Source organism: Leguminivora glycinivorella, chromosome 9 (genome assembly GCF_023078275.1).
Source record: "Leguminivora glycinivorella isolate SPB_JAAS2020 chromosome 9, LegGlyc_1.1, whole genome shotgun sequence".
Taxonomy (NCBI): domain Eukaryota; kingdom Metazoa; phylum Arthropoda; class Insecta; order Lepidoptera; family Tortricidae; genus Leguminivora; species Leguminivora glycinivorella.
The window spans coordinates 24,515,080-24,529,784 of NC_062979.1; the positions used below are offsets into that span (position 1 = coordinate 24,515,080).

At 40.8% G+C, this 14,705-nt stretch overlaps 1 protein-coding gene across 1 annotated transcript; it reads left to right on the forward strand.

The window, feature by feature from the left end:
* The first annotated feature begins 2,471 nt into the window (after positions 1 to 2,471).
* LOC125229896 (organic cation transporter protein-like) lies at positions 2,472 to 13,289 on the forward strand. Its single transcript, XM_048134835.1, has 7 exons — positions 2,472 to 2,550; positions 5,197 to 5,356; positions 8,338 to 8,560; positions 9,607 to 9,862; positions 10,455 to 11,078; positions 11,492 to 11,673; positions 12,770 to 13,289. Exons 1-7 carry the CDS (start codon positions 2,508 to 2,510, stop codon positions 12,935 to 12,937), a joined length of 1,656 nt encoding a protein of 551 aa, XP_047990792.1. The 5' UTR covers positions 2,472 to 2,507; the 3' UTR covers positions 12,938 to 13,289.
* The last annotated feature ends 1,416 nt before the right edge of the window (positions 13,290 to 14,705 follow it).

Below are 14,705 nucleotides of genomic sequence, written 5' to 3' on the forward strand. Positions count from 1 at the left end.
CACACACACACACTCGCACACACACTCGCACACACACTCGCACACACACTCGCACGCACGCACGCACGCACGCACGCACGCACGCACGCACGCACGCACGCACATACACACACACACACACACACACACACACACACACACACACAAAAAACTCCCCAAGTTAAGGTGTTTACCGTGCCGAGAACTGCATGGCGCCGGGGTACGGCGTCGCTAACGGTTCCCCTGGGGCACCAGGTCCCACCCTAGGTGTATTTAGTGGCCTTACTCTAGCAACCGGGGCTCTGCTGGAGTGGACATCCTTTCCCTAGGTACTCGTGGGAACAGAATGGTAGATACAAAAACAAAAACACAACAAAACGATTCAGAAAAGGAGGTGAACAGTGGCTGTCCACATCAACCAGGAAGAGAGCTTTGATTGACATTCCTTAACTGTTATTTTGTAGATATTTATAATTTTATTAACCCGATTATATAATTTTGGACTCAGATAGTGAAAATGACGGCCAGAGTGCTTCAGTCGAAAATGGTGCACCACACAGACACGGTCCGAACGTCGCCTGTTACGTGTTAGTTCTGGGTTCAATGGTAGAGTTTTATGCTTCCTACTTATCACCTGGCGAATAAATAAGCCTCTTACCGTTAGGACGTTACAGTCACGGTAGAGCTGAACTGTTGGAAATAAGAAGGGTTTCTTGGACATTACTTTTAAGACCGCTCGTTGAGCCCGTTCTAAACGCAAAAGAATTGTTTTGTGTGCACCACCCCAGACTCCGACACAATAAGTTAGGACGGATTGCGCAAGTGCAAAGTATATCGTTTTAATTGCCTGCTGTCCGACCACAGATCTTATGTTCTTAAAAACCGGCCAAGAGCGTGTCGGGCCACGCTCAGTGTAGGGTTCCGTAGTTTTCCGTATTTTTCTCAAAAACTACTGAACCTATCAAGTTCAAAATAATTTTCCTAGAAAGTCTTTATAAAGTTCTACTTTTGTGATTTTTTTCATATTTTTTAAACATATGGTTCAAAAGTTAGAGGGGGGGGGACGCACATTTTTTTCCTTTAGGAGCGATTATTTCCGAAAATATTAATAATATCAAAAAACGATCTTAGTAAACCCTTATTAATTTTTAAATACCTATCCAACAATATATCACACGTTGGGGTTGGAATGAAAAAATATATAAAATATTTTTTTCCATTTTTTATTTTTGCACTTTGTTGGCGTGATTGATATACATATTGGTACCAAATTTCAGCTTTCTAGTGCTAACGGTTACTGAGATTATCCGCGGACGGACGGACGGACGGACGGACGGACGGACGGACGGACGGACGGACGGACGGACGGACGGACAGACAGACATGGCGAAACTATAAGGGTTCCTAGTTGACTACGGAACCCTAAAAACGTATATAAGTTTGCGGATTTTACTAGTTAAATTGTGTATGTGGTGGTGCCAGCGTAAATGTGAGTCAATCCAGGAGCGGCTCACTCCGCGATTCTATCGCCGCGCTACAAGTACATGCCAGCGGCCGCGAGTTCGCGGCCTAATCAGGGGTGGCGCGTGTTTTCACCGAACGCACGTTCGCACTTTCTAATGTTACTTTACGTCGCGAGTTTTTTTTAAGGTTCATATGCTATGTCCGCGTGTGGAATGGCTAATAATGCTTAGTTAAATAGATATCATGAATAAAATAAATACCATAGGACATGTTTACACAGATCTACTATTGATTAAGTCCCCCGAAAAGATTCAATAAGGCTTGTGATGTTGGAACTTAAACAAAAATATATAAATACTATATATATACCTAGAAAGTACCCAAGACTTGAATATAATAGTATAACATTTTATCTGAGTATTAAATCGTTTTAATCCGTAGGCAACCCTATCGCCGGGCGCCGCGCACGTGCGGCTCGTTTCTTTGTTAGAATTTTGTAGGTATTTAAAAAGTCGGCATGTCGTGAACATCAAAGCAGTGGGCCTTCTGTACTTGTACTATTATATATTCTGTGGTCAATCGTTATACCGAGATATTGGATAGTTTGACAATGAGTAAGAGACGGGCATGTGCATGCATGTCCAGGTCCAGAGCGATTGCATATATTATTGGTGTTTTCAGCAAAATCCAGGCAGCTATGGGCAACAATTTTGAGTGAAGTAGTGTGAGGCTGGGTGGATGATGTAGGTGAAAAGGTTAAAAATTTTGATTTTGCTACATTAAGGGTCAAAAGGTTTGCCGTAAGCCATTCAGAAATTATCCGGAGAGAGTTTTCGGCAGTATTTATGGCACTATCCCAGTTTTCACCAGTTACTATCAGTGCAGTGTCATCAGCATACGTTATAATGTGACTATTTTGTAGTTTCAAAGTACAATCTACACCTAATCCGATATATCCATGCAAATAACAGGTTATCTGACATATTTATCAGTTTTATTTTAACGATAATGAACAAAATTCACGTTATTTTACCACCGATACCCGTGGGAGGTAGGTATTGGAAATGGCGAGCGCGGAGAAGATGGAAGATGGACCAGAGAAACCAGGTAATCTTTCTGAATCATTCGTTTATAGCTTAACAGCGATTTCACGTTATCCGATCCGATATCGGATGTAGGACCGATATCTTATGTGTATAAAGGTCCTTTCTACATTCGATGTTGGATCGGAAAATGTGAAAACGCTCTAATACTTAATCCTGGGTGGCTAGCCGAATGGCACAATCGCTCACGAAACGAAGCGCTAGTAGATACCCAACTAGCAAAAGTCGCGCTTAGAACGATCTCAAGACTAAATTTTTTTGGTTTTATATTGATTCTATATCATCGTATAAACCTGGATTTGGGCACAATTATAAGCGTATTTATTTTAATATCGTTCTAATATCACTTTTATTGCATACTGTTTGCTTTTACAGTAATCATGCCAAAACTAATTTAAGCTTCCTTAGGCTAATATCGCTTTCAGGTAAGTATTTTATAAGCCTGCATAGGCTTATTTTGGTCCAACGTTAGACTCTTATGAGCCTAAACAAGCTTATTTTGATTTTTGTACAATACGGTATTTGAAACATTCTAAGGCTATCTGCTTGGTCTGTAGCGTGATAATATAAAAAAAAATGTTGTGACAAAACAAACACTGAAGGTACAAATTACTATTTAGTAATACTTATATAAACTTATAATAGCGTGTTTCTTATCCTTGGTGCTTCTTCATATTGCGCAGTAAGTACTTGGGAAATATTATTTACAGTAAAATGGACCCTTATTTACACTTCAAATTTCATGCGCCCACTCTCATAATAGTATTTTGTATCCTCGTTAATTATTTTATTTCTATATTTGCAGTAAAAAGACGCCATTGTTATAGTTGCATTTTCTTAGTGCGCTATTAGACTATTATAAGATCATTTACTTAATATTAGCATTCTTGTATACCAATGATACGGCCATGTTTAATTAATTTAGGGTTCCTTGCTTTACCTATATAAAACCTCATTTTCTTAATCTTGACCTGATTTTATATCACTTGACCCTACAAAAACAAATATACTTATTGTTTTTACTTTTTATTCAAATGGCAATGTTGGTGATGTGAAATGGTTGTATACTTACACTTGTGTTCCCAAAATCGATTTAAGGTCTAATCACTTTATATTGATCTCATCTATTGTTTATTTAAGTATGTTTATTCTATATCACGCTAATATCGAACTAAATTACTGCCATTGATCTCATAATAGCTTTAAATAAGGTCACAAAAAGATGCACTATTGTATTTTTATGTTATGCTGATATTAGTCTGAAGTTCTTACAAAAACATTTATTAAGGCTATTATAACATCAAATGATCCAATATCACTCTAATATCTTACTAAACTACTGCTATTGATCTTATAATAGTTTTGAATAAGATGAAAAAAGCATGTACTTATAGTGTTTTTATGTTATGCAGATATTAGCCTGACATTCTTACAAGAGCATTTATTAGGACCATTATAAAATCAAATAAACTTAGAGAAGGGGACTATAAGAACATTTACTCTCAAGAACAATTAATCTACGTAAATGTTATTGTAGGAGTAATAGGCTTATAATAGTATTATAAAATGCGCTTATATACACATATGAGACTAAGTAATGAGACAGAGAGTTCTAGAGTGCGTACTAGCTTGTCTTAGGCTAATATAAGAGCAAAACATTTTATAAAACAAATATTAGAGTGCTATAAGCCCACCACTCTTATAAAGTGAGCAATCCAAGACTATTTTGCTAGTTGGGTATCTATCTCTATCGCGCTTGCGTATTGGCGCGACAGAGCCAGCGGCGTATCGCTTTCGTTTGGCGTCGGAGAAATGCCATTCGGCTACGGGGCCTGGTGCCGTAGCCGAATGGCATTTCTGCAACGCGAAACGAAAACGAAACGGCGCGAAAGGGTAGTCTGGCTCTGGCTCACCAATACGCACGATCGATAGGGATAGATAGATATCTAAGAGCGTTTCGTTTCGTGATCGTTTGTACATTCGGCTACGCACGCTGGCTGGCCGAAGTGACAATGGTTGACGCTAATGTGGCAAAATCGAAACGCAGTCTGTCTCTGTCACGCCCTCACGCCACTACAGAAGAGCGATAGGGAGAGCTAACTACAAAATGCTTAGGAAGCGTAAACGATTGTGACGTTGGCTAGGTACTTTGGCGTACTTTCACTATAATTTCATTTTGACTTTGCCTTAAAGCTAGGTTTAGACGAAGTCAGTACCACTTTTGCCAGTCCTCACTCAAAAGTCAAGCGTTCTTTCAACTCTATCGCCCGTCATATCATCAACCACTTGTTTTCGTTTCATAATTATCATCTCTCACACAGTCCATACACCTTTTCCTCGGTCGCCGTTACTTCCTTCGTAACACGTTACCATTGTCATCACATGACTTTTCCTTCGCATCACATGCCCATACTAAGCTAGACGATTCGCTCTTACTTCTAGCACACCTCGGACACTGGCGATCAAATATATTAACGAGGCGCGTTCCTAGCACACAGTTTAAGCTCGTGAAAGGTGAACGCGTACTATGCTTGTATGAGTGAGATATGACAGGTCGACTGGTTGCGTTCTTGACAAGCGGTAACTGTGAGGTGGGCGCACTTTCTAGTGCTTCTAGGCACGCATATGATGTTGCGTCTAAATGTTTCAGGGAAGCCAAAAGGGGTGGACTTGGACCAGATCCTGGAGGAGGAGTTGGGGCAGATGGGGATGTACCAGATCGTAACGCTGCTGCTCGCGGCGCTGCCTATCATGTTCTCTGCTTTCGCTTCGGGAGAATACATCTTCACGACAGCTAGAATACCTACCAGGTAAACTATGGCTTGCATTGCCCTTTGTGGCCTAAGTTAGTCGCAGCGTGACGGCTGCGGAGGATGGAATGTCAAGTATGGAAATGGTCTATATTTGAGTGTGTTTGACTGCGATACAGCGTCTGTTATTTATATGACCCGAACAGCTGTTAAATGGATTAGTTCCTGGCTGATTAAGATGACATTGATGATAGCCGTGGAGAGTTGGCATCCTGAGAGGAACCGTCGGTCAGATTTGAATTGGCAAGTATCGCAGTCAACTGCACTGCATTCGTTTAAATATTTTAGGTATATTTCATTAATGAGGCTCTAGTCTGAGCCTAAGGACGGAGTGTACGAGCAGTGAGGCGGGCGAACGTGCGTCCATCCTATGCATCGTGGACTCAGGACTAGGGCCTGCAGTACCGGGGCCGGTACTGAGAATTTAATTTCCCGGTACCGAGCGGTACCAGTACCGGGATTCCCGGTTCTGACCGGTTCCTCCATCTATGTATGACTTTATTACTAATTTGTTTATTGAACAAATAAATACAAATAAACCATTATGCAGCGCTTATAGTATGAAATGTGACGTTTTTAAATAAAAGGTACCACATTTTCGCTTACCATATAGACGAAATTCGCTCATATCTTTATACGAATTACCTATTAGAGCGTCCTTGTGCTTAAGCGACAATGTGGTACCTTTATGAAAATGTCACAAATTATATATGCAACGGGATTGTAATTTAAAAAATTGGGTTGGGGACATAAGACGGGGTTAATGTTTTCTTTTTGCAAGATTTTAATTTAAACAAAAACAAAATGAACAATCATGTTTGACAAAACATAACACAACAGGTACATACTTCTATTGCTATGCTATATATAGTTATTGCTAAAAATATTTCTTTTTACGTACGGCACATGCATTATATTATTAAGGATTATATTTCATAGAGGTATACTCGTATATATAATCCTAAAACAATGATTGAGACCAGTGAAGTAAGAAAGGCCTCAGAGTAATATGCAATGCAATGTTGGCCGAGGCGAAGCTGAGGTCAACATACATGTGATCTGAGGTGTTCCTCTTTACTAGCCTCAACTTAGAGAACTTACATTGTGGACGCTTCTATTCGTATTGTGTGCTTATATTCGTATTCATTGCCGTCAATTTTTTTATTAACTGACTTCAAAAAAGGAGGAGGTTCTCAATTCGACTGAATGTTTTTTTTTTGTATGTTACTCGATATCTCAGAGATGCGTGAACAGATTTTCAAATACTTTTTTTTAATCGAACGGGTATAACCCCGAGTTGGTCCCATTGGCACCAAGTCGGAATCTGATGATGGGATCTTGGAGAAATCGAGAGAACTCTTCAAATGTTATAGGCGCATGTAATGTTTTTAGTGTATTTTTAAAGGTACACCAGTATTTTCGCCTGATGGTAATAATTTTATGTGGTTGAGCTAATGATGGAAGGTCAACTCCTCAATGGTTAGGAGTTAAAGCATAATTATTTCACTACTGTACGCATATTCGGACTGATACTTATAATATCAATAGGGACCACTAAAAATCAATAAATAAACTTTTTAACAAAAAATAAAACCGCCTTCAAAAATAAGCGCGTTAGAAAACACGGAGAAACTAAAAAGCAAAAAATAATAAACCTTTCAATTCAGATTTCTTATCGGATTGCAATAATCTAAACATCCAAATTATAAACAAATCAATTATTTTTGGAATCGGGGCCAGCCTGAGTATGATTGGGTGGGGAAAACAGGCAATATCAAGGCGAGGAACAGTTTTTAGAGTGTTCCTGTGTGGTGACGGGTTAAGAATTTCACCACCCCCTTTCTTCCCGTGGGTGTCGTAGAAGGCGACTATGGGATATGGGTTAAATTGTGGTGTAGGCGAGAGGCTGGCAACCTGTCACTGCAATGCCACAGTTTCGTTTTCTTTTAACCCCTTATTTGCCAAGAGTGGCCCTGAAGCTTTAGTAGTTTCATGTGCTCTGCCTACCCCTTTATGGGATACAGGCGTGATTGTATGTATTGTATGTATGTATTATTTTTTGCTTTTTAGTTTTTCCGTGTTTTCTAACGCGCTTATTTTTGAAGGCGGTTTTATTTTTCGTTAAAAAGTTTATTTATTGCAAACTTTATTGCTATATCAGCATTTAACAAAGTAGCATAAATGTTTAAATGCATTGGTATAAATGTTTTACTTTAATTTTTTTTATACTACGTCGATGGCAAAAAAGCATACGGCCCGCCTGATGTAAAGCGGTCACCGTAACCTATGGACGCCTGCAACTCAAACAGTGTCACATGCGCGTTGCCACCCCATTAGAAACTTGTACATTCCCTTTTGCTGTGTTAAGTATACAGCAAAATGGAGTACACAAGTTCTAAGGAGGGTTCGGGTTGCCGACGATTCAAAAATAAATATAAAAAAAATTATACACACACAAGCACACGAATCACGCGATCATATCTACATCACAGTTAGAAACATATAATCTCCTGCTATATTTGGTAATACCTATACCTACTCTGTCAAACAAGTATGTCAGTAAATAAGAACAAAGAAAACTATAGGTATCCTTTTCTATAGCACCCTAAAGAAAAGGATGCATATAGTTTTCTTTGTTCTTATTTACTGACAGACTTGTTTGACAAAGTATACACAACACAGCTCTGAAAAAACTCGCATCTTGATTATTTAACATAGAACCGGGAAAGAACCGGGAAATTATTTCAGTACCGGTTCTCCCGGTACCGGGGGCACCGGGAAATTCCCGGTACTGAGAGAACCGGGAGCAGGCCCTGCTCAGGACACTTGTATGAGCTCCAATGTTTGATATGCACGCCGCACGCCCCACTGCAGGCCTAATATGAACGAGTCTGACACTGATTAGGCGTGATGACCTCAGAATCAACACAGAATCGACGCAGAAGCTTCTGTTACCTTCAATAATTTATAAACTTCCACAGATGCGTGATCCCAGAATGCGATGGCCCCACCCCAGAATTCTCCCCCGCCTGGAAGCCGAACGCCATCCCGCGCACAGACACCGGCTTCGACAACTGCAACCGCTACAGCAACAGTTCGGAGAACCACGCTGGCGACACCTGCCCAGCTTGGCTGTTTGATAGGAGTAGAACCGAGGAGTGTCAGGAGTTTGTGTATGAGCACACCAACAGCGTTGTGTATGATGTGAGTATAAAATCTCTAATCTGATTTTTTTTTGTCGACTTAGAGTAAGTTGAACAGAAGAACTGCAACCGCTACAGCAACAGTTCGGGGAACCACGCTAGCTACACCTGCCCAGCTTGGCTGTTTGACAGAAGTAGGACCGAGGAGTGCCGAGAGTTTGTGTTTGAGCACACCTACAGCGTTGTGTACGATGTGAGTGTAAAATTCCTCGTCTGATTTTTTGGATCAGACATTAATCTGTTGACCTTTGTTTCTATTGCAACAAGCAACAGTTCGGCTACTGTGACTGCAACCGTTACGGCAGCAATTCGGAGAACCATGCAGTAGGGCTAGCACATTATTGGCGCGAGAGAATGTCGCCGCGAGATAGATCACACGTCTTCTTCTGGGAGTAACAGGACGGGTTCGGGTAGTCTATCTCGCGGCGATATACTCTCGCACCAATCATATGCTAAGCGACTTTTTGTACATCTCTGTTGTTTGTAGGTATTAGGTATATCGTATTTATAAAAAAATGACAATTTATTACACTAAACGCGTGTTATCAGGTTGATAATTACGCATATATGTCACTATGACTGCATTGGAATTTTAAAGTGATAATATCACCATACTCGTACATTACATTACAAAAATAACCTTTAACCCTGTACAAGAAGTGGAACATGCTCCCCTCATCTGTATCTCCGGGCGAATACAATCTGGGTGTATTCAAGTCAAGAGTGAATAGGCTATTACTGAACCAGTGAGCTACAACCTCGGCCTTGTCGTCACTTTCCATCAGGTGCGACTAAGGTCAATCACTGGCCAGTTTATAAAAAAAAACAATATTGAATGGGAACAAATCAAATTATTTTAACAAATATTTTGATTTGTGTTTTTTTATGTAGTCACACTACTATATATAAATTAAAAATCGAAATAAGATGTCATATATTAAAGAAAAAATTACGAGCACCACCAGTGGTGAAGGCCGGATTCGAACCGGCGTCTTTTAGCAATCCGGACCAAATATTGAATGCTTCTTCAAAATGTATCTGTTCCAGTTCGACATGGCGTGTGACGAATGGCGTCGGTCCCAGATCGGGTCTATCCGTACCATTGGAACCCTCCTCGTCCTACCCATCACTGGTTACATATCCGACCGATGGGGCCGCAGGGTCGCGCTGACCATCAACGCCTTTAATACCGGATGGATCGGGCTTGTGCGGTCTTTTGTGAACAGCTACGAGTGGTTTTTGACGCTTGAGGTCCTGGAGTCCACGGTCGGAGCTGGGTGTTATTCGTCTTGTTATATCTTGGGTAAGAATTCTCCTACTGGCTTCATCTCTGAGGACGCTGATTTGCGCTTACGATCAACGCCTTTAACAACGGCTGGATTGGACTTGTGCGGTCCTTCGTAAACAGTTACGAGTGGTTCCTGACTCTTGAAGTCCTGGAGTCTACCGTTGGCGTTGGGTGTTACTCGTCTTGTTATATCTTTGGTAAGAACTCTCCTGCATGCCAATTCTGGGGCCGCTGAGTAGCGCTTACCATCAACGACTTTAGGACTTGTAAGGTCTTTTGTAAACAGTTACGAGTAGTTTTTGACGCTTGAGGTGCTGGAGCCCACGATCAACGCTGGGTACTTTGGGTAAGAATTCTTCTACATGCTACATCTCTTGGGCTAGGTCGCGCTCACTATCAACGCTTTCAATAGCCGCTGGTTATTTGATATTAAAAAAATTGAGAAATCCGTGAGTGACTGACTCTGGGTAGTTTAGATTATGCATTACGAATTCTCCCGTTGATATCAGTGCTGAAATCAGCTTCATCCTTTCAACAGGAGCATTATAAATTTAAACAATTCATTAAATTGCAAAAAAAAACAACATTTTAAAATGCTATATTTCAGTGACGGAACTGGTCGGGCCTAAATACCGAGTAGTGGCCGGCGCGACCATCTCCACCCTCTTCGCGCTCGGGCAGGTGGCGCTCGGCTTCATAGCCTGGGGAGTGCAGCCCTGGCGCACCCTCACGCAGGTCCTCTACGCCCCACAGCTCCTCGTCGTCTGCTACTTCTGGATCCTCTCCGAATCCGTCCGGTGGCTCATGAGCAAAGGACGCTACGAAGAATCCGAAGAAATCCTCAAAAAAGTTGCCAAAAGAAATAATAAAGAGCTTTCGCAGAAGTCTTTAGAGGCCCTTAGAGCTTCCGCTGAAGCTGAGAAGAACAGAATCAAGCCTAAAGAACCATGGCTGCCGATTCTAGTCATCAGATCAAAAACGATTCTCTCAAGATGCTTAGTCTCCCCTATCTGGTGGATTACGAATACGTTAGTGTACTACGGGATGAACATTAACGCTGTGAACCTTGTTGGCAACAGTTATATGAACTTCGTGGCGGTGGCGGCGGTGGAGATCCCAGGCTACTGGACGGCCATCTTGCTGCTGGACCGCATCGGCCGCAAGCCCGTGCTGATCTGCGGGTACTGGTTGTGCGCGGTTTGCCAGTTCATATTCGCTTTCATGCCCGAGGGTAAGTAAAGTTACTTAGATTGTTTCTAATACAGGTCAAATTAAAGTGCCGATTTGGCAAAGAAAAGTGATCAAATGTGCCACAATAATCATTAAGTAATATGGCATTATAATAGAGGAACTTATTGCGAAGTTGTAAGTTGAAAAAGAGCTAAGGGGCTCCCCATTATCGTATTTCATAGCCTCTCCGCACAACATTGACGCGAGATCGCCAAAAGTCGATAAAAAAAGTCTAATTGTCAAGGATCGACACAAATGGACTGCAACTACAACATGTATGAGAACTGCGCACCGCGTACGTCGAGAAATCAGTCTACCCGCAGTTGGAGTTATCTGTGTCGATCCTTCACCCTTAGGATCTGGTAGCTGCCATCACTGATTTATCAACTAAAATTCTACCTATATCCTTCCCAGGTTACGACAACGTCTCCTTGGCCGTGTACCTGATCGGCAAGTACTGCATCGCCATCGTGATGACATCAGTGTACGTGTACACGGCCGAGCTGTACCCCACCAAGTACAGGCACAACCTCTTCGCGTTCTCATCCATGATCGGACGGCTTGGCTCCATCACTGCGCCTCTTACGCCTTCTTTGGTAATATTTTTTTCCCCTCACTAGCTCGGAAACACGTGTTTTGTCCTTTAATACCAGTGGGTAAAAACGCATTTTATCCACTAGTGTGTAAAGTAATTTGACCTTGAATAAAGTCAAATTAACTGCTTTAAAATTGATAAAAGTAGGTGAATCTAGTAATAAAGATGATTTACCACCTGTGGATCTACTGGAAGCAGTGATAAACGCATTTTTTGCGTTGTAGTTTCCTCGCTATAGTGAGAGGAAAAGTTTTGTGTTACACTCGGGTGCAAATGTATTTTTCCCCCCACTAGCTCGGAAACACTTGTTTTGTCCTTTATTACCAGCGGGTAAAAACGCATTTTATCCACTAGTGGGTAAAGTAATTTGACCTTGAATAAAGTCAAATTAACTGCTTTAAAATTGATAAAAGTAGGTGAATCTAGTAATAAAGATGATTTACCACCTGTGGAAGTACTGGAAGCGGTGATAAACGCATTTTTTGCGTTGTAGTTTCCTCGCTATAGTGAGGGGAAAAGTTTTGTGTTACACTCGGGTGCAAATGTATTTTACTTCTCATGTGTTAAAAAACTCGCAAGTTCAGGATTCTATTCTCGAACCACTCGCTTCGCTCGTGGTTCAACTATAGAATCCTTTCACTTGCTCGTTTTTCAATTCCACACTCGGCGTTAAAATACAACTTTGCCCCCTTGTACAACAAATAACTATTACTATTCTTAGCTGACTCCCCATTACCCTGTGGTGGAGCCTAATATTCATATTTAACAATTTTACGTCTATGTTCGAGATACGAATATTCATTTATTAAAACATATCGGTCAACATGGTCAAAACTAAGGTCAGTATTGGAAGTCAACTTGACTACAAATACTTTTACAAAAATCCTCTATTCCTTCTAAGTTTAATCTTCCATAAGTTTCCTGAGATTACAAGACCTGGAATAAGTAGTTGCTTTAAAAATACCTACAATGGAATTTATTAAAGTTCCATTTTCAACACTGCTCAAAAGAGTCTGGGTCTTATTGGATTTGGATATAGTCTCCATATCAATTTTCTTGGTCTATCTTCAAATAACCATTAGGCACTTCTTCCACAGGCCACTGAGGTTTGGGCACCCTTCCCCTCAGTCTTGTTCGGGAGCGCAGCCTTACTCTCCGGAGGTCTCATCTTCACGACTCCAGAGACCCTCGGTACCAAGCTACCTGACACCATCGAGGATGCTGAACAGCTGAAGAATAATAGGAGAACCAATGCATATAATTAATAACGACCCCATGGTCCCGAGACCTCGTAATAGTAGATTTATCGTAATGCCAGGCCGTGCTCATCGATATCATCTTCCCCTATGATGAGATTCTCGAAGCCGCAGCGAATGGGCAAGGCTAAACTGACAGCCCCATGTGCAGAGCAGAGTGTACCTAAACATCACGTAAACATGTAGAATTAAGTATACAGGAAGGTATGCCGAACCCACTGAAAGAGGTATTTGGCAACCTGAAAACACTGCTAGGTTTTATCAAAGAGGATCGAGTATTATAGAGAGTTACTGCCAAAGTAAAATGTGTAATCACAGTGCATAAACTGCCATCTCTCGACACAGGCTTAAAACTTTTGAACCTCCGTTTTGACAATTTGGTCCATATTCTTAGCTTGATATGTGTTAAAATGTCAAATATTCATATTAGCGCCATCTAGCCGAGCGTCCCCCAAAGGTGTATCGCCATCTAGGTCACCGTACCTTTTTCTCTATGGCTTGAGGTACGTTTTTTTCTTAGTCTTTATCCGTCTATACGGAGTTACATATGTCTTTGGTGTAGGTAAACATAACGTAAACATGTAGAAGTACACAGGAAGGTATGCCGAACACACTGAAAGAGGTATTTGACAACCTGCAAACACTGCTAGGTTTTATAGAGAAGTTAGGGTGGTTAGAGTGCCACCTCGTCTTTCACGCAAAATAGCGTCAGTGATCGCTTACCATCAGGCGACCTGTCTACTCATTTGCCTCAAAATCTGTTGAGAATTGCAATCTGCAAACTTGAGCAACCATGGACGAAAACTGAAAACGATTGAGATGATGAAATGATTTAAGTGTGTCGTTCGGCGCAATTAGAACTTTGTACTTAATGTCACGTCAAATATTATCTCTAGCTACGATAATTGATATGAATCGGATTTGGATCGGATCTGACAGTGATGACTAAATCGTATCTAGAGCTAAAAGTTGACATATTTTAAAATTCGAATCACATCAAATGGTATGTAGGTAATGTGTGTGTTCTTAGAATGAAGTTCAAGCCTTATTAATTTATTTTAATTCAAGATGTATAGTTGTATACTTATAAATAAATATATCAGTCTTGTATACTTCTAAATAAATAAACTACATTCAAATACTTACCATGGTTTTTTTTTTTCAATTAAAAAGGTAATGGAGGAATAAGGTATTTGACCAAACCTCAAAATCTTCTTACAAGGAAATAATTACGGTTGGCAAGGAATCGTATTTACACTAGACTTCTGTCGGAACGGATATCAAAAGAATTCGAGCGGAACGAAGAATTATCGACAGATACGCTCGACGAAGGAAGATAGTCCGTAAGTAGCATGTAATTTAGCAGTTTGTAAAAAATGGGAAAATTGTTACCTTGTTGTTGTTACGAAAAAATATATTATTAGGGAATCGATAAAAAAATCACAACCTCGTCAAATTAAAGCGAAAATAGGAAATCAGAGGAAATATAATCCGTGCGTGTAGTTTTGTAAATTGGCAGAGTTGACCTAGTTATGCTCAGATGAACATACCTACTAAAAGTCCTTGGTGTAGTGGTTGTGCTGTGCTACAGCGTAGACTCTCCTCTTCTTCTTCCTACCCTTATTCTCAGTTTTGTGGAGTCTGTACAATTTGGCTTTCTCTTCCATTCCCCTCTATCCGTCGTCAACTAAGCACTCAATTTTTCCGTCTTTTGATATTGTCTTTCACATAATCCAATCCATGACCGTACAAGGCCAACCTGCTACTTTTTTTCTCT